General features: G+C 40.9%; 1 protein-coding gene across 1 annotated transcript in view; it reads right to left on the bottom strand.

The window, feature by feature from the left end:
* chrnd (cholinergic receptor, nicotinic, delta (muscle)) overlaps nt 1-19,522 on the bottom strand; it is a 30,772-nt gene that overhangs the window by 7,222 nt on the left and 4,028 nt on the right. Inside the window, exons 2-10 of the mRNA XM_039765464.1 lie at nt 12,520-12,665; nt 12,313-12,357; nt 11,981-12,090; nt 6,709-6,864; nt 5,956-6,071; nt 2,113-2,313; nt 1,253-1,364; nt 867-981; nt 387-603 (exon numbers count right to left, since the gene is read on the bottom strand). Of these exons, the coding sequence (XP_039621398.1) occupies nt 387-603; nt 867-981; nt 1,253-1,364; nt 2,113-2,313; nt 5,956-6,071; nt 6,709-6,864; nt 11,981-12,090; nt 12,313-12,357; nt 12,520-12,665 (1,218 nt within the window). The remainder of the gene's footprint in view (nt 1-386; nt 604-866; nt 982-1,252; nt 1,365-2,112; nt 2,314-5,955; nt 6,072-6,708; nt 6,865-11,980; nt 12,091-12,312; nt 12,358-12,519; nt 12,666-19,522) is intronic.

The raw sequence follows: 19,522 nt of genomic DNA, 5'->3' as shown, positions 1-19,522 counted from the left end.
CTCTGAAAACAAATGTGCTAATTGAGCATCCTGTCTTACACACTTTGCCAGGAGCACTGTGTGCTTCAGTCACACTGCTCAGGTACTGCCTCATTCTGGGGCTACGAGTGTCCGTGTGTAGGCATATGTTGTCAAACATCCCAAGCTAGGTGTCCTCAAGTAGGCTTATGCCCTCATGTTTCACCCCTGTTTCCCTGGTCCCTTGTGTATGTCCATTTACTCAAGGCCATGCTAAGTTTGCACATTCTCTTCTTTTCTAACTTCATCTTCTCCCAATGAATTTGCATGTTGACGGCCATCTTACTATCCTAACACCCCCTGATTTTTGCTATTTTCAACAGTCTCACCCATCCTAGTGCTTTCTGTTCATTGTTGCTTTGCCTTACCTGCAGCAGGTGTACTCCGGCTGACCAGCCCATGTCTCTCAGACTGCTTCTCAAACATGAGCTCGCTGCGGGACTTCACACTGTAGTACTCCTCCGCCTTAGAAATGTACCCCAGTGAACTGCTCCTGCGCTGCAGTGCCCCCTTCCATTGCCCAGCATCTGCTTCGTCCGCAGGAAGAGACATGTGAAGGATCCGTGGCAGTCGCTCTAGGAAGAACTGCATAATAAAGGAACAAGCAATGACTGAAAATATTGAGCACTAGAATGCTCTGCCAGCCGCAAACTAATGACCACTAGTAATAAAAAAAATAAGTGAGAATTAACTATATTGTGTAAGTTTAACTTGGATAAAACAATTCCTAATCTGGCTAGCAGGATACGCTGAGACAGTCACTGGCTAAGGCAGTCCACTTGGTAGGTCAGCCACACAATGGCCAGAGAACTAGAGGTCATTCATTAAGAAGAAAAGGGTGCAGGCACCTCTTTAGTCCAGTCTGACATCACATGAGTGCTTGGCGTGCGGAAGTGCAGGTTCAATACGACAACACAGGTGAGCACCACCACTGTGACCAACAACATGATGAAGGTCAGGTACCTAAGAGAAAGGAGACACGATATATATATTCAGTGGTGATAGCCACAAGTTCTGCCTTTCTTCCAGTACTATTCAGGTCATCTGTCCAACAAATTGCAGAAGCATGGAGAAGCAGTGGGCTTAGAACATCACTTTACTTTCTCTTAAACGTTATTATTATGAAGCCTGAGAAGGGTTAAAGGTTGAAATGATGTTCAAAGAAGTTGGCACCACCCACTATACAGTATACCATATGGATGGGTTTACAAATAGACCTTTTGGGCATACTTACTTGACAATTAGGGGGATGGCCAGCGATGTCTCTGGGAGACGTTGTGAAATCAGCAGCAAGAAGACAGACTGTGCCAGTAGTACTGAGATGGAGAGTGTCATCTTCTCACCACCTGTCCATAACATGACACAAAAGAAAATTGTTTAAGTTCAGAACAGTAAAGGCTAACCTGGCCCATTTTTTCCATTAGCATGAGGAGCAAACTCTGTCCTAAAGGGCTACAGTAGCTTCAACAGATCATCTGAAGTAAACTCTATTCAGCTTTACTCATTCCCTGATTTTCGCCAAGCATTCTGCACCAGTTTGCATTTTTTAGATGTCAAGGCTGGTCTCACTCTACTTGGATATTTACTAAAAGGAGGTTGAGCTGACACAAGAGTATTAATGAATTTGTGACTACTGTACACTTGTACTACTTTCTAGAAACCTTGTGTAAAAAAGCTGTATGACTCAAACTGAAAAGCAGTGGATGCATGAACAGATTATTTTCTCTGTATTTCTAACAAAAGACCAATGAAAAGCAGTAAATGTAATATAATTTCTGAAGTGAAAACTTCAGGACCCAGTGTCCCTCTCCTAACTACTTCTGGTTAACTTGCATCCTGTCATGAATAGGACGATAAATGATTTTTGTTGTGACCGAAACACACCTACACTAAAGCATGATAAGCTGCTTGTACCTGCTTGAAGGGCTAATGACTCAGAAGTTTATCTGAAAGAGAGGTGCCTTCTACCCCCTTGTGAAGGACCATAGAGCATGTCAGAAAACAAACCCGTAAAGAAATAAAACCCGGGCCTAAGTTAATAAGTGCTCTTGATGCCAAGGCCAGCCATGGCACTATAAATGGAGTTAGACTCACTGTCAGCTGGCAGATAATATACCAGTGAGGCCATGAAGGAGATAAGCACACAAGGAGTTATGATGTTGATGATGTAGAAGAGTGGTTTGCGCTTGATGATCAGGCAGAAGGTGATGTCTTGGTGCTTGTTGCTGTCCATGGGGATATTCTTGTGAATGTTCTTCTTGGCTGGCTTGTGAATAATTTCCCACTCGCCATTCTCTGGAAAGAAACAGAGTCAAGTTGTGAGTGTGGGTTGTTCTCAGTCCTCAGGTGGCAGTGCACTAACACTTCTTATTAGACCACCCTACCCAAACTTATGTAATGCCATACAATACCAAGGATGAGGTGGGACGCCTGTTTACCTAGCTCCCCAGAATTGTGATTGTGTCTAACTTTGTCTATGGCACTGTGTTATAACTGACTGTGGACCCTGCAGGGGTTTATTTTTTCCAGGCATGATTGCTGACTGGGATTTTTGTTTTCCTGTTCTGTGTTATTAACTGGCCATATCTCAATGATGACATTGCTTAAATCAGTTTAAAGTTGCTTTGAACTACCTTTCCCAAAGTTTCTTCCATTTTTTTTTTCCCTACAAGGGTTTTTTCGGGAGTTTTTCCTTGTCTTCTCAGAAAGTCAACGCTGGTCGGCTGTCAAAAGGTAGGGCCTGTTAAAGCCCATTGCAGCAATTCTTGTGTGATTTTGGGCTATGCAAAAATAAATTTTATTGCATTATATTTGTTTACTGTGTGTTTAAACTAGTCTGTATTATTGCATGCGCATCTTTCGTAAAGTGTAAACCTATAACTGTTTTTTACCTGTTGTGGCAGCTGGCAGATAGCCAGGGCCCTTGCCTGGCCATGACACCTTCAAAAAGGGAGGACTGGGGGAGTGGACAAACACAGGGCATTATCTTCCCTGGAGCGCTAGATCGCAGCCCCCCTGGGTTAAAGTGGTGCTTTGGATTCCAACAGGGCTCCATGGGAGTTGGATTTTGGTACTGCCCTGTTGGGTTCCATGGGTGCCGCCAGGGGGTGCAGCAGGGACTGCAGAGCCCTACTTGGTTGAGCATCTGCCTCACCCGGAGGTGTTTCCAGACCACACTGACGGGCCATTAGAAGTACTCCTGGGTGCAGAATGAAAGAAGCCATCTGCGACTACTCCAGGAGTCAGAGTCAGAAGGAAGAGGAACAAAGCTTGCTGGAGGAGGAGTGGAGGCAGAAGGAGAGACAGAGAGAAAAAAGACAAAGACAGAGTGTTGTGTACTACTTTGTGCTTTTGTAATACACTGTGTAGGTGGGAAAATATTGGGAAGAATTTCCCACAGCTGAATAAAAGCCTGTGTTATGCTGGACTTGTGCCTCGTGTCTGTCTGTGTTTGGGGAGCTGGTGTGCCCCCTGGTGGCCACACTGTACAGTGCTCCAAGCCTGCACTCAGTGACTTGACATGAATTTCATCCTCGCCTCCATCATGATGCATGGTACAGGCCTGAAAGTGGCAAGTCCTTAATGGTGTTTGTACAGGTAAATTGAGACTTGTTTATAATCTGAAAGTTTAACCTATTTTAATATTTGAACCAGCACTTTTTTTTTTCACAGGAGAGCGGTCAAGAGCAAATTTAGGGCTAATTTATGTACAGTGGTGTGAAAAACTATTTGCCCCCTTCCTGATTTCTTATTCTTTTGCATGTTTGTCACACAAAATGTTTCTGATCATCAGACACATTTAACCATTAGTCAAATATAACACAAGTAAACACAAAATGCAGTTTTTAAATGATGGTTTTATTATTTAGGGAGAAAAAATCCAAACCTACATGGCCCTGTGTGCAAAAGTAATTGCCCCTTGTTAAAAATAACCTAACTGTGGTGTATCACACCTGAGTTCAATTTCTGTAGCCACCCCTAGGCCTGATTACTGCCACACCTGTTTCAATCAAGAAATCACTTAAATAGGATCTGCCTGACACAGAGAAGTAGACCAAAAGCACCTCAAAAGCTAGACATCATGCCAAGATCCAAAGAAATTCAGGAACAAATGAGAACAGAAGTAATTGAGATCTATCAGTCTGGTAAAGGTTATAAAGCCATTTCTAAAGCTTTGGGACTCCAGCGAACCATAGTGAGAGCCATTATCCACAAATGGCAAAAACATGGAACAGTGGTGAACCTTCCCAGGAGTGGCCGGCCGACCAAAATTACCCCAAGAGCGCAGAGACGACTCATCCGAGAGGTCACAAAGACCCCAGGACAACGTCTAAAGAACTGCAGGCCTCACTTGCCTCAATTAAGGTCAGTGTTCACGACTCCACCATAAGAAAGAGACTGGGCAAACGGCCTGCATGGCAGATTTCCAAGACGCAAACCACTGTTAAGCAAAAGAACATTAGGGCTCGTCTCAATTTTGCTAAGAAACATCTCAATGATTGCCAAGACTTTTGGGAAAATACCTTGTGGACTGATGAGACAAAAGTTGAACTTTTTGGAAGGCAAATGTCCCGTTACATCTGGCGTAAAAGGAACACAGCATTTCAGAAAAAGAACATCATACCAACAGTAAAATATGGTGGTGGTAGTGTGATGGTCTGGGGTTGTTTTGCTGCTTCAGGACCTGGAAGGCTTGCTGTGATAGATGGAACCATGAATTCTACTGTCTACCAAAAATCCTGAAGGAGAATGTCCGGCCATCTGTTTGTCAACTCAAGCTGAAGCGATCTTGGGTGCTGCAACAGGACAATGACCCAAAACACACCAGCAAATCCACCTCTGAATGGCTGAAGAAAAACAAAATGAAGACTTTGGAGTGGCCTAGTCAAAGTCCTGACCTGAATCCAATTGAGATGCTATGGCATGACCTTAAAAAGGCGGTTCATGCTAGAAAACCCTCAAATAAAGCTGAATTACAACAATTCAGCAAAGATGAGTGGGCCAAAATTCCTCCAGAGCGCTGTAAAAGACTCATTGCAAGTTATCGCAAACGCTTGATTGCAGTTATTGCTGCTAAGGGTGGCCCAACCAGTTATTAGGTTCAGGGGCAATTACTTTTCACACAGGGCCATGTAGGTTTGGATTTTTTTTCCCCCTAAATAATAAAAACCATCATTTAAAAACTGCATTTTGTGTTTACTTGTGTTATACTTGACTAATGGTTAAATGTGTTTGATGATCAGAAACATTCTGTGTGACAAACATGCAACAGAATAAGAAATCAGGAAGGGGGCAAATAGTTTTTCACACCACTGTATCTCAGTTGAGTCATTACAGACTGAAATGCATCAAGCAAAAAGCTTGTCCATGCTTTTCCTAGATGTAGTGACCCCAGACTCCCACAATTTCCTACTATTTGTCAAATCATATGCTGACAGACTCAGAGAAATAAACCTGTTCAGTCTAGAGCAGAGGAGACTGTGTGTGGACCTAATGCACGTCTTCAACTGCATTAATTAAACAGATCCAGCGCAGTTCTTTCTTAATGGTGACTCATGTACTTGAGGACATCAGTGGAAATTAAGGGAAAGTGTATTTAGGACGGAAGCCAAGAAGCACTTTTTTTTCTCAAAGAGTTCTGGAAATCTGGGACAACCAACCAAGACTTGTAGTTGAAGCAGAAACCTTGACAACCTAAAGAAGATACTGTAGTGGGACAGCTTGCCTTTTAGCTAAACAAAGAAGCCTGATAGACTGAATGGTCTCATCTCATTTGTCAAATTTCTTATTTTCTATGTACATAGGACAGGCCCATTCATTGGTAATAATGTTAAGCTCTGAACATTTACAGAATGACATCAGCATCTATGGTACCATCAGACTCTACAACAGCTTTGTAAACTGTGCAGCTATCACACTCCCAGGCTTTTTGGTCACCTGTAAAAGCAGCTGGGTCGATGACTATCCATTCCACAGGGAAACTCTTGTTTGGCACTGTCTCTGTGTCCACCTTCAGGTGCATGTTGATCTCTTTGGCATTGTAACTTAGAGAGCTGTAGAGTGGGAGAATGAAAGATAAGACAAACAGATTGGAAACATGATCCTACTAAAATACAATACAGCATCAGCTTAGTTTCATTCTGAACATCTCTAATTTGCTGCAGCTTTCCAAAATAGTAAGGGCTGGCTAGATGAGACCCACCATCTAAGAGGACACTACTCTAGCCCACAATACAAACTGATATGAGGCCCTACAATGTATTCAGAAAAAGCTGGTTGGTCACAGGTACCCTCAAATCTGCTTGATCTGCCAGATCACCACCAGACCAGGATTGTGAGAAAGAAATGCCAACTCCTGTTTGGGCACCATTTAGTTTATCCTTTACTTTCAGCTGACATTTACTCAAATATAAAATAGAGCCAGCTGAGAAAAGGCATGCAAGTGAAGCATGTAGCACTTCATTTAGAACCTTTCCAGGTCCCTTAAAGCACTAGTCTAACCAGACTTCTCATCACTTTTGACTTGACGCCTACAATAAGGCCATTTGTCACTTCTACAATGTGTCTCATTGACCTCAAAGACACAACCTTCATCGCAAAGGCAACCACTATTTTCCAAAAAAATGGTCAGCCTAGAATGAAGAGTGCAAGGGGATAGAAGGCCACATCCAAACACCACTTTAGGATTACCTGAATTTGAGAGAACAATTCTGCCAGTCAAAAGGAAAATAATTAACATTGATTGGACAGGAACTACGGAAGATGGCTGGAGGTAGCCAGTAGACATATCCATTTGAGTAGAGCAGGACATTGCAGTAGTAAGCCACCTGGAACTGAGCATCATTACTACAGAAAGGAGAGAGAACAAAGAAAAAAGGAAGAAATGCAAAGAACATAGGACTGTATACAGAGCAAGGAGAAATACACTTCAAAGTTTGGTGATAAGACTCACAGAGGTGACAGTCTAGTTGAGACCCACCAAAGGACAGTGTAATCTGAAGAGTGTGGCAGGAGCTAACACATGAAAACTTCACCGAAGCTAGCATTTAAAGGACTTGCAAGTCTTGTCAGTTCTGAGGATATCCATCCATCCATTTGTTAGACCTTTTGTGTAACAAAGGAAGCAGGAACCACTTCTGATGCTACTCCACCACTGAGCTAGTTTAGAGTCTCCAGTCAGTTTAACAGCATGTCTTTTGGACTGAAGAATCAAACCATGAAAGCATTGAGACAATTTGCGAGCTTCACACAGAAAACTAGTCATGGAACCTGGTCTGCAGATGCTGCAAATTGAGCCACTCAGATGAAAATTTGACCCAGAGTGAAAAAGTAAATGAGCATCTAATCAAACAACCTTTGTTTATAGAGGAAGTGAAAACCAAAATCAGAAAAAGAAAGAGAAACACAAAAAGTATACATAGATAAATTAAAAGTACCAGGACTGAACTACAGTACTTAATGAACACCAGTCAAATCATGCCAGACCTAAAAGAAGTCATCAGAGCTTACAGCTTAGAGATAATAAATGGGCAGAAATCATCAAGCAAGTTTAGCAGGGCCCATGAAGTTTAACATTAGCTTACATAAAGTAAGAAACTGTGTATATACTCAAGAGGAGTATTGAATATAGTGTCTTATTTATTTCTCTGTATAGCAAAGTGCAGAATAAATCAAACTGTATAAAGTGTCCACCATAAAAAGGCTACAGACCAAAGTCTCAAGATCATTCTTACCAGTTTTTATTTTGTATAGCTCCATACATATTAAGCTATATTACCATACCATACCATTTTATTTGTTGAACGCTTAAAAGCACAGCATTACAACTGACTGAAGCGCTGTACAGTTAAAAAAAAAAATGATGTGTGATGAATAACAAATGATATGAAATCCTTCCATACATCTGCTATGGATCCCACTTATTCCAGGTCAGGATCAGTTGGAAGCTCTCAAGGCAGCGCTGGGTGCAAAGTGGGAACCAATCCTGGACTAAGCGTCAGTCCATAGTTGGGCAGCTTCATGAACATTGCGCATTCATCTGCACATTTTTTGAATGTTAGGTAAAAATGGAGAAATCAACACAGACACAGGAAGAATATGCACACTGAGTCATTGTTTGTAGCCCATTGCGGCACTTCTTGTGTGATTTTGGGCTATACAAAAATAAATTGTATTGTATTGTATTGTATTGTATGGTTTTCTTTTTAATCTGCTGAACATGCTATAGACCGCAACATGCCTCACTACATTTCGTTATTGACAATTATTTGTATCCTTGTAAGCAGTGTGGTTGTTGTAGCATAGACTGGACAATGAGTTGCAGACAAGCCAGTAGTTCTCCTATTTTGTTCAGAAACGATGTGTGACTTTTTCCTGGTTAAAAGGGTTGAATGACCTCAGGACGTTGCCCTTTTTCTGGTAATTCTTTCATCCACTCAAATGTTTCACAAAGCCCAAGCATTTTTAGTCAACCGACACATAGTCTTTCAAAGAAAACGCCATCAAAAGACACCAGACCAAAATATGACCAGTAGTTATTTGTACTGTATGTTCTTTAAGTTCGTGCTTCCTATGAATGACTCCACCTTGATGAAGTGCAATTTTTAACTTGATTGCTAGCGCAGAACTTTATAAAGCAGATCATTATGAAAAAATAAAAACTGAAATGGAACAGCAGTGGATGTTTTTCAGTTGCTCAGGGGTGGAGACAGAATCTGCATGACATGGTGGTGCCAGTGTCAGACCGTAGTCTTCGTGCTGCCATAGCTATTTGTTTTTTTTAACTACTGTATCTTCAACAAAACGTAAAAGAAAAAAAAATATAATGACCTAAGACTAAATTATTGAATGCCGTTTTAATAAAGCAGATTTATTGAGAACAAAGAGAGTGTACTGTATATACTGTATCTGAGCACCAGCATAGGGCTGTATACAGCACCATCTACCAGATTGCCAGGGAAATGCATATTTGACAATGCAGGAAACATTTATTGTGCTAAAAAATCTCTGATAGGTAGAAGATGCCAGTACTAAAATTGGCCAAGATGATTTCTTGGAATTTTATATCTTTGAAATTTAATTAAGTTGTAAGTGTGATAGTGATCATTTAAAAAATCATGAAGGGGAAAACACATAAAAGAAGAGCAAAGAGGTGTAAAACATTAAAGTGTAGCCATTATTCTATCTTCTGTCTTGTTTTTTCAGTTCAAGTTCATGGGCACTGGTTATTGTCCCAATACGAGCAGCTAGAAGCAGCACTGGCCAGGATTGCCAGCTGATCACAGGGCACACTCACATCACTGCCACATTTACTTAAACAGAGACAATTTAAACCTATCATTCATGTCCTGTGGATGCAACAGTACAAACGGAATTCCAAAAGGAAAAATCTAAGCAACAAGTAATTTGTGATGTGCAGTCATAACCATTTGCGCTACAAAACAGGTAATGCATCAGAAATTAAGTACTGTATGTAGTCAGCCAGTACTTGGATAGGAGACCATCTAGAAAAAGCTTACACTGATGCTAGAAGAGCTGTTGGAGAGACCAGCAGGTGGTGCTTACCCTGAGAATTATGTGTGGATTCCAATGCCCCAGGGCAGTGACAGGGAGTCTGTGCTGTAAATATGGTGCCATCCTTCAGATGTGATGTAAAGCTGATGTCCTGACTCTCTGTGGTCATTAAAGGTCCCTGGGCACCCTTTGTAATCCATAGCCTGGTCTTTCTGGCCCCTTAACCATCCCCTGTCTGTAGTTGGCTCTCTCTCTCACCATTTAACTAGCTAATAGCTAATGTGTGCTGAGCACACTGCTGCAAAATGACTTCCATCCCATCATCCTGGTGGTTGCTGCATAATGGCCATGGTGGAAGTAAACCCCCATGTAAAGCGCTTTGAGTAGTGAGAAAAGCGCTATATAAATTTAAAAAAATATTATTATTATTATTAAATATAAAAAATATCATCTTTCATTCATCTGTAATGACCAACAGTTCTCTGGGCTGTAAAAAATCTTATGTGAAGGGTTTACCAAAACCTAACCTAACCCATAAACTAATTTTGCAAAAATAATATTTCTAATATTACAAATAATGGCCGTCAACCACCGAATGGCCTCAAATCATGTGCATCATGATTGCATAAATGCCATACTGGATGCAGAGAGCTATTCAGAGGAGGGTCTGAGCCCCTGAGAGACAATGCAGTAAGAGCAGAGAGTCCCTTGGGGCAGCATTCACCCCTACTGCCTCGCAGTTTCAAGAATTAAATCCTGGACTTGGGAACTGCAAGTGTGGATTGTGTATGCATTTTCAGTGTCTTTGTGGGTTCTCCTTTGGGTACTCTGCATTTCTTCACACAGCCCAAGGATGTGTGTGTTAGATTAATTGGTTACTTAAAAATAGGTGTTTTTGGGAATGGTTGTTCCCTGTCTTATTCCCAGTGCGTTTGGAGTACTGAAAATACCACCTCCTTGAAACCCCAAGCTAGATAAGTGATTAAAACATGAATAGTTGGATAAATGAGTAGCCATTTGTATATAATCAATACCTCTGTGTGCCATTTTAGCTTTATTCACTTATGGGACAAACTCTGGACCCCTTGTAGGTAGTAGTGAAGGATAGTTAAAATAAAACTGAGTGTCTTTCTGCACAATGCTGCACATCATCCCCATGACACATTAACACTGAAGACTTTCAGATGATTCTGTTCAGCAGAAGTGTGTTAAGAAGTGCTACTGGGCTCCTTTGTACCAACAGCAATACGTCTGCATAACGCCTCTCTGTTACTGGGACTGCTAAGGTGGAAGTATTTCTTTATGTGCAATTTTCTGTTTATTTATTTAAAGAGCTTCATTAAAAATTCAAATTTGCCCATGGATCGATCTATCCATCCATCCATTATCCAACCCATATATCCCAACTATTGGGTCATGGGAGCCAATCCCTGCCAACACAGGGCGCAAGGCATGAAACAAACTCCGGGCAGGGCGCCAGCCCACCACAGGGCACACATACACACACAGCAAGGACAATTTAGAATCGCCAATGCACCTAACCTGCATGTCTTTGGACTGTGGGAGGAAACCCACACAGACATGGGGAGAACATGCAAACTCCACACAGGGAGGACCCGGGAAGCGAAACTGGGTCTCCTTACCGCGAGGCAGCAGCGCTACCACTGCGCCACCGTGCCGCCCATCAATCTATCTATCGATCTCTCTAATATAGCAACCTTCCTGTCTATCTATCTATCTATCTATCTTTGAAACATCCAACAATGTTCTGAATTTTTTGATACATTCTTTGCAGGTCTCTATGCTTTCCCTCTATTTAGTAATGTTCTTTTGTGTTCACCTTTGAATAGATGATGTGTTGGTACCATTCCAGATTAGGGGATATTTTGGGTTACTGAGGTTCTTCTTGTACTCATTTTCTGTTTTCTTAACTGTAACTTTTGCAAAGTTGTTCATTCAATTTCAGAATTAATGAGAGTAGTGTATTGGGCATACAGCAAGGACCCAATATTCTTCCTTAATATAAATGCAAGTTTATTTGCTTTTTAAAAAGTTTTTGCTGATGCCTCCCAATTTGGGGACCAGTTTGTTTGCATGTTCTCCTTGTGTCTTTAGGGATTTTGTTTTGGTGCTCTGGGTTTCAAACCTTTTATCTTGATTGGCTTGGATGTGCCCTTCCTTGGACTGGCACCCGTCCACTGTTGCTGCCTGAATATGCTCTAGCGTACTACTGAAACTATGTAGCAGCCTAAGAAAATGTATGGAAGGATTCATTTTAGATGTTTACTGACTTTTTATAAATGTGTCTTCCTCCCACCTTCTTTAGATTTTATCACTCAAAAAAAAAACCGGCACTTCTTAGTTAATATGTTCCATCAGGGAAGTCTAGACAAGGTGACACTCAATCTTCATCACAGTATCTGCTGGGCTGCATTTTGATTGCACTTACTTGTTCTCCAAGACGATCTCTGGAAGCCATACCATACTGGGGGGCAATCTCAATATATGTATGTCATCAAACTCGCTGGAGTTCCAGGAGAGGCGGGTGTCATACCACCCCTAAAACAGATAGAGAAAATGATACATTATAAAAAAATATGATGCTTCAGGCAAACTAAAATGCATAATAAGTGGTAGGCAGAAAATAACCGACTGGCAGACACACAGAACTAAAAACAAACAACATGGTACACCAGTGAAATCATGGCAGCTGGTGAGAATGTGATGGACAGAATGACTGAACGATATCCTGGCAGACATATGAGTTGGGCACCTACTTACATGCTCCATCCACACATTTGTAGTTAACGTCTCATCCGCTTCTTTCTGAAAGAGAAAGTTCAGTGTTTTTTAGCAATTCTGTCAACCTTTTGGACCCCAGCTTCACTTCCCAGTAAGTGGCTGGTATGTCTAGACCCCAGATGGCCCTTGCTCTGGGATTCTTGGCTGCATGATGTATCATATTGAAAGATGCTGCAGAGAGCATACCAGTGAGATGAGGTTTGACAAGGTGAGGCCCAAGAAGACATCCACCGCCTGTTCTTGAGACTCGACGGGTCGCACGTCTTTGTTGTATGCCCGCTGTTTGAAGAGGTGAGTAATGAGGCGCTCCTCTTGATTTCTGGCTAAACAGACTGAAAAACAGTAGAAGCAGCAAACACTTACTGGAGCACTCAGTCGGCAAGTGAGCCCTAGATAGACAGAACTAATATTTTTCCTTCCTATATGCAAGAATGTTTTATTTAGATTAAATTTTATTTGCCTATTTATCCAACCATTACGAAACATGTTTAATCCATTTCTGCATCTCCCAGCAATAACATACACAAAGCAGACTAAAAAGCGCAAATGGCGCCATATCTATTGTCAATTTTGCATGTCCAAATAAAATAAACTCACATCGTTAGGTTGAAAAAGAAGAGTAAAGAAAAACACTCAAACACTGGGAGAATGTGCAGATTCCACAGATACTATGACCAAGACAGGAGTCACGCTCAGGCTTCTTGAGCTATGAAACTGCATTGCTATGATATCCTTCACTTGTCACCCATCCAACAAATCTAAAGAAATTCACCTAATTTAGTGTCATATTCATGCACATACCTTACTCAGGATAAGAAATTGCCATGGTATGGTATTCATATAAATGAAAAACTGCAGTGGTTTCAGCCCTGATCCCTGTGGGACTCCACTTGTTACAACATTTGATTCAAAATATGATGCTCCTTTGGATGCCCGGCATTCCATAAGCTCACACCACTTACAGTTTTATGATTAGCTCCATCGCCATGGGTCATTTTATCAAACGCTTTGTGAAAGTCAGAGTAAGTTTTACAAAGTATTGTAACTTGTCTTTTGTAATCACATTCATTAATTTACTTATAACACAAATTAAACTACAGTAATGAATGTCCCACCAAACTTCATTTTTATGTAAAGGGGCAGAGTCGGCTACTACCCCCCCAAATTGAAAATGAATAATAAAGGCTTGGATTTAAAATCACTGGCTCCTTTAAGATGTGGTGAGGAAAATGTGAGTGACTGTCTTGTTAGAGGGCTCCCAAGGTGCTTTGCAAGTACTGAGCTGTTATAAAAGCGTTTACAGGTAACTGAAGCACAGAAGGTGCAGTTATCGTCAGTTCTCCCACAAGGCCAATGTTGTCTCTCACTATGTTGTCTGGCCCTGGTACTTTATTTATTTCTAACCATTTACATTTTTGCAGCACATCTCTTTCACTACAGAGTTTGCCACGTTTTGACTATTACCTGTAACTACCGACAGGTCACATCTTCAAGTGTGAAAACATCAGAAGAGTAAGATGTAAGTGTTTTTGCTTTTTCCCCAATCAGAAGATTCATTTCTCCTTTCTTGTTCTTTGTTGAAACAGCACCTGTCCCTTGGCCATTTTCTTCTTGTTAAAATCCTAAGGCCAGTGGTTTCTCAGTTAAGTCCCAGGGGACCACTAATACTGTATTTTTTTGTTTACTTCTTTTTAAACCAATTTCACAATCAGTATTCTTACTTTAAACTCATCTAATCATTTACCGGGATGAACTTTTTTATGCTCTTAGTGCTAGGCAGTTTTTAAATAGTTCTATTTTTAGCAAAACCTTAAATACTTAAGTTTTTTTTTGTCATTTTCTTTCTAACCCAGAATTGTCCTGACCGTTTGCTCCTGTAATTGTTTCCAAATGCTGACAACCCTTAAAGCTGTAATCTTTAAAGGGGAACAATTACTTGAGATCCAGATTCACTGGTTTCCTCGTTTACAAGAAATGCTTTTAATATAGAGACCAGTGAAAGTGGCAGTGAAGTAATTGATTCCCTTTAGCATTCAGTGGTGTGTCTGCACTGTTCATTACTAATCGTCTGCACTTAAGGGGGGAAACACTCTACAGATATGTAAATATTTAAAAGAAAAGCATTTAAAGCTACAATTATTTATTAATCTTTTAGAAACATGTGAAGGGCAGATAACTAAATGAAACAACACATTTAAAGTAAGTATGATGCACTGACTGTGAAACTGATTGTAAAAATTTGGATGTGAGCGTCAGTAGGCTTTGCGCCCTAGGAACCAAGTTACCTGAACCATTTCAGTAATTATTTACCGCACTGATGCTGATCTTTCTGATCATAAAATATGTCATTACGACAACAATGGACGAGAATAATTCAAAGTTAATTGCAGAATTTTATTTAGTTTTGGCGGAGATTACATGTTTACCGGCGACTCTTTTCTGACAGTGTTTCTGCACCGCTACTCAGTGAAAGGGACCTCTTGCGTGTCTCTGATTGGCCAATACTTGTTGCCTTCGTGAGTTCGAGTAGGTTGGGTTTAAGCATGAAGACTGCTATTGGTTAAAGTGAAGGCAAGAATGTCGGACAATCATAGGTAGAGTAGGGCGGGCCTTCACTGAATAGAGGCGCGGAAAACCTGCATTCTGAGTGAAAACAGCTGGCACTCTTGTGGCTGCGGCATTGACATGGAGAAAAAAAAATCTAGGAGTGAGAAGACAAGAGAGAGAAAAGCGACGAAATAGTCAATGTGCCATGGCTTTTGCTAAACAGCGGAAGTTTGACACTGAAAACCGGGTGCGTGTATGTTCATACTTCCCGTAGGAAGCTTGAAACTGCCGTGTCTCATCTGCTCTGACACGGTGGCAGTGGTTAAAAGCGGGAATCTGAAACACCACTACGAAACTAAGTACAAAATTACATTCACTAAATTCGCCAGTTAGGCTACAGAAAACAAGCTATCTTAAAGCCAACTAATGATCGATCAACGAGGATTTTAACACTTTCATTTACTGGCCAACAACTCGCTAACGAGTCTTCCCTCAGAGATGCGTGGATTTTGGGACGTCACAAAAAACATTCAGTGATGAGAATCTTCACACATGCATGAGGATGGCACTGACACCATTCCAGCCCAGATTTAAAATCCTGGCAGACCAAGCAAGAGCTTATTTCTCTCACTGCACAAGAGAATGTAGGCAGTGGGATACGAGGGAAAGAAAGAGGGGAATTATGAAAGTACTTATTATTTATAATTCTCAGCTGAATGTCAAAGTTACCTTGCTTTTACTTATTTTTACTGTTATTTTTTCTTATTTTATTGTATGTAGCCCTCAACAAATATTGTTGAAATGGCATTGAACTTTCTTCGTTTGATTTGAGTCATTGACTTCACACAGTGCAGATGTGGATACAATGGCAATGCTACTTCAAAATATATAAATTAATTGTAATGTAAAAGTTATAATGCAACTTAAACATGATGATGCCGCTGACCTGTAAATGAGGAAATTTTCTCTATCCGGACCTCCTTAAATCATAATTGACTACCCCTGCTCTAGAGTGTCTCTTTCTCTGGCACGATTTGACTCAAAAACTAATCAGCACATCGTTATCTCATAGCAAGCTTAAGTTTCGAGTTTGTTATTTTTCCATCCAGCCATTTTAGCTCTAGACGATCTTCAAGAAACTGTGACACACAGACAGACAGACACACACCCATCATCGACATATCAATGTTTTCGGTATCAGGGCACCCTAAAATGCCGAGATACATCAAAAACCAGAGATCAAAATTTTTGACGAATTTAAAGCTTTCTCTCCTCCCCCATAGATGATAGATTAAAGGGGGCAAAGCAATAAAAACCACTGAGATGAACTATGGCATTCACTTATAATCTTCTCCAGCTTGCTGTTGGCATTTTAGTTGTTTGTGTCAGGTTCAGTTTCCTTATGAATGTATTTCATTTTCATTACAGAGCTGTTGCCTGTTCTATAGTAATTTATTATTTATCTTCTCGTATAAATCCACTGTCCACAAATTTCCTGTTTCTTCTTTTATGGTGACTTTTGTATGACCAGCTAGCTTTTCTAATGTCTGTGTTTCCTTACAATTAACATGTTGAAGACTGCTGCATGTTTCTAATTATTTTTCATCTTGTTTATTCATCCACTGATGAAATCTGTTAGTTATTCTATCACTAATTATAAATTCTGAGTCTTTTGAATATTTCTTTAAATCTGTCTTGCTTCAACTGAAATGTTTCTGCACGCACTTAACTATTTCATTTTCACAACCTTACTAATCTTTGGCTTGGTTATTTGCCAGAGGAATTAGTTACAAAACGAAGACAGGAATAGAACACCAGCCCACCACCAACATATGCCTGACCATGTCCAGTTGTCACAAACATATATCTGAACTAGTCTAGCCCACCACAAACACACTACTGGCCTACTCCAGCCCACCACAGATAAACTGTTCAAAAAATTGAAAGAAACACCTTGAAAACACATCAGATCTCAATGGGAAAAAAATCCTGCTGGAGATCTCTACTGATATGGACTGGGTAATGTGTTAGGAATGAAAGTATGCCAAATCATTTGATGGAAATGAAAATTATCGACCTACAGAGGGCTGAATTCAAAGACTCCCCGAAATCAAAGTGAAAAAATAATGCGGCAGGCTAGTCCATTTTGCCGAAATTTCATTTCAGCAACTCAGAATCATACTCAGTGGTTTGTATAGCCCAACCCCATGCTTGTATGCGTCCCTGACAACATCGGTGCATGCTCCTAATGAGACGATGGATGGTGTCCTGGAGGATCTCCTCCCAGATCTGGACCAAGGCATCACTGAGCTCCTGGACAGTCTGAGGTGCAACCTGGCGGTGTTGGATGGACCATAACATAGTGTTCCAGAGGTGTCCTATTGGATTTAGGTCAGGCGAGAGTGGGGGTCAGTCAATTGTATTAATTCCTTCATCCTCCAGGAACTGCCTGCATACTCTCGCCACATGAGGCCAGGCATTGTCGTGCACCAGGAGGAAACCAGGACCCTCTGTACCAGCATAGAGTCTGACAGTGGATGCAAGAATTTCATCCCAACACCTAACGGCAGTCAAGGTGCTGTTATCTAGCCTGTAGAGGTCTGTGCATCCCATCATGGATATGCCTCCCCAGACCATCACTGACCCACCACCAAACCGGTCATACTGAACAATGTTACAAGCAGCATAACATTCTTCACGTCAGTCACATGTGAAAAGCACAGGGTGCCAGTGGTGGACCTGCCAATTCTGGTATTCTATGGCAAATGCTAATCGAGCTCCACGGTGCCAGGCATTGAGCACAGGGCCCGCTAGAGGACGTCAGGCCATCAGACCACCCTCTTGAAGTCTGTTTCTGATTGTTTGGTCAGAGACATTCACACCTGTGGCCTGCTTGGGGTCTCCTGCAATCTCCTCCATGCCCTTGAGACTGTGTTGGGAGACACAGCAAATCTTCTGGCAATGGCACGTATTGATGTGCCATCCTGGAGAAGTTGGACTACCTGTGCAACCTCTGTAGGGTCCAGGTATCGCCTCATGCTACCAGTAGTGACACTGACTGTGCCAAATGCAAAACTAGTGAAGAAACAGTCAGAAAAGATGAGGAGAGAAAAATGTCAGTGTCCTCCACCTGTTAAACCATTCCTGTTTTGGGGGTCATCTCATTGTTGCCCCTCTAGTGCATCTGTTGTTAATTTCATTAACACCAAAACAGCTGAAACTGATTAACAACCCCCTCTTCTACTTAAATGAGCAGATCAATAGCCCAGAGGTTTCACTGACTTGATGCTATAGTCGGATTAAAAGGTGTTTAATTTTTTTCAGCAGTATATATACCTAATGAAGTCCAGCCACCACAAGCATACATCTGGCCTTATGCAGTCCACCACAAACATTTACCTGACTTAGTCAAGCCATGGAAGAAGAGATGCTCAATTTGTATTATATTTTTGTGGATATATGTCTCTATTTAGGGTTTACATTCTGCTTTGTTCACTTTAACTCCTGTCACTAGGAAAATATTATTTGTTGCTTAACAATTAATAATGAACTGGGTTTCACGTAAATATGTCATATCAAGAGAAGTGTGTCTCAGTAAAGCTCTCCAAAGTGACGTTTAGTTAGTAGGTCACATTGCAGAGATGAAGAAACACTTTACTGATGCTTTGGAAGCATTATGAAGATCCAAACTGTTTGTTAAGGTCATGTTGCATAACAATAAATGAGTACTAGATGCGTTTTTGCAGTACCAAAACTAAAGTGTTACCCAAAAATGAATTAATTATTGGAAGAATGGATAACTGTACTTTTTATTACTACTCTGCTAACAGACTTTCAAATTATTATGAATTCTACATAATAGCAGTTCAATAATTTCTTTGTCTTCTTTATTATTACAGAATTTCAAGTCTAAACAGGCTTTCCCTCTGTCTGATTGGTCTTTTAACATACTGAATTAGCCAATCACAGCTATAAGTTCCTTTTTTTCTTGTCCATTATTTATTGGGTTTCCTCAGTTCATATCGGTGTCATCAAAGGCAATAATTAATAAGGTATCTCATCTAATTTTGCTTTTTAAATATTATTTTAAAGTAGTTTATGTGTGCAAATGTCTCCAACACCCCCAGTGTTGCGCTTAGCCTTCTGTTCTAATAGCCCAGTTTTATGTTCACCTTACCCATGTCCTCACCTCCACTCTGGCCTGTATTTTTTTTATATAGTGTGTATAAATATTATCCATTTCATTTTCATGCCTGATGTATCCAGTTCAGGATCCTGAGGGGTCCGAGTCTGTCCTGGCTGTATCAGGTGCAAATCCAGACAGGAGGCCAGTCCATCTAAGCACCAAGTTCATGCCCAGGCCCACACAAGCTCTATTTGAAAGCATCACTTGAGTACCAGAAGCAAAACATGAGCACACAAAGGAAGAAAGGGCAAGTCTGAAATATGCAGTGCTCTGTTACGGGATTAGAATTTGTAAAGCCGAGTCTAAGAGGCAGCAGGGTCAACATGCTATAATAAAATAGGAATGCACAATTCTAGGCAACTTCAGGTTTATTATTTGTAATCCTTTGTACAGTGAAAAAAATTAAGACTCATCGGTTCTATCCTTGTGCTTTTTCTGCTGATGAGTGATTTCAGA

This window comes from Polypterus senegalus, chromosome 1, assembly GCF_016835505.1.
Source record: "Polypterus senegalus isolate Bchr_013 chromosome 1, ASM1683550v1, whole genome shotgun sequence".
In the NCBI taxonomy this organism is placed as follows: Eukaryota; Metazoa; Chordata; class Cladistia; order Polypteriformes; family Polypteridae; genus Polypterus; species Polypterus senegalus.
Note: the sequence above shows the minus strand (reverse complement) of the source record. Positions and strands in the feature narration are given on the sequence as shown.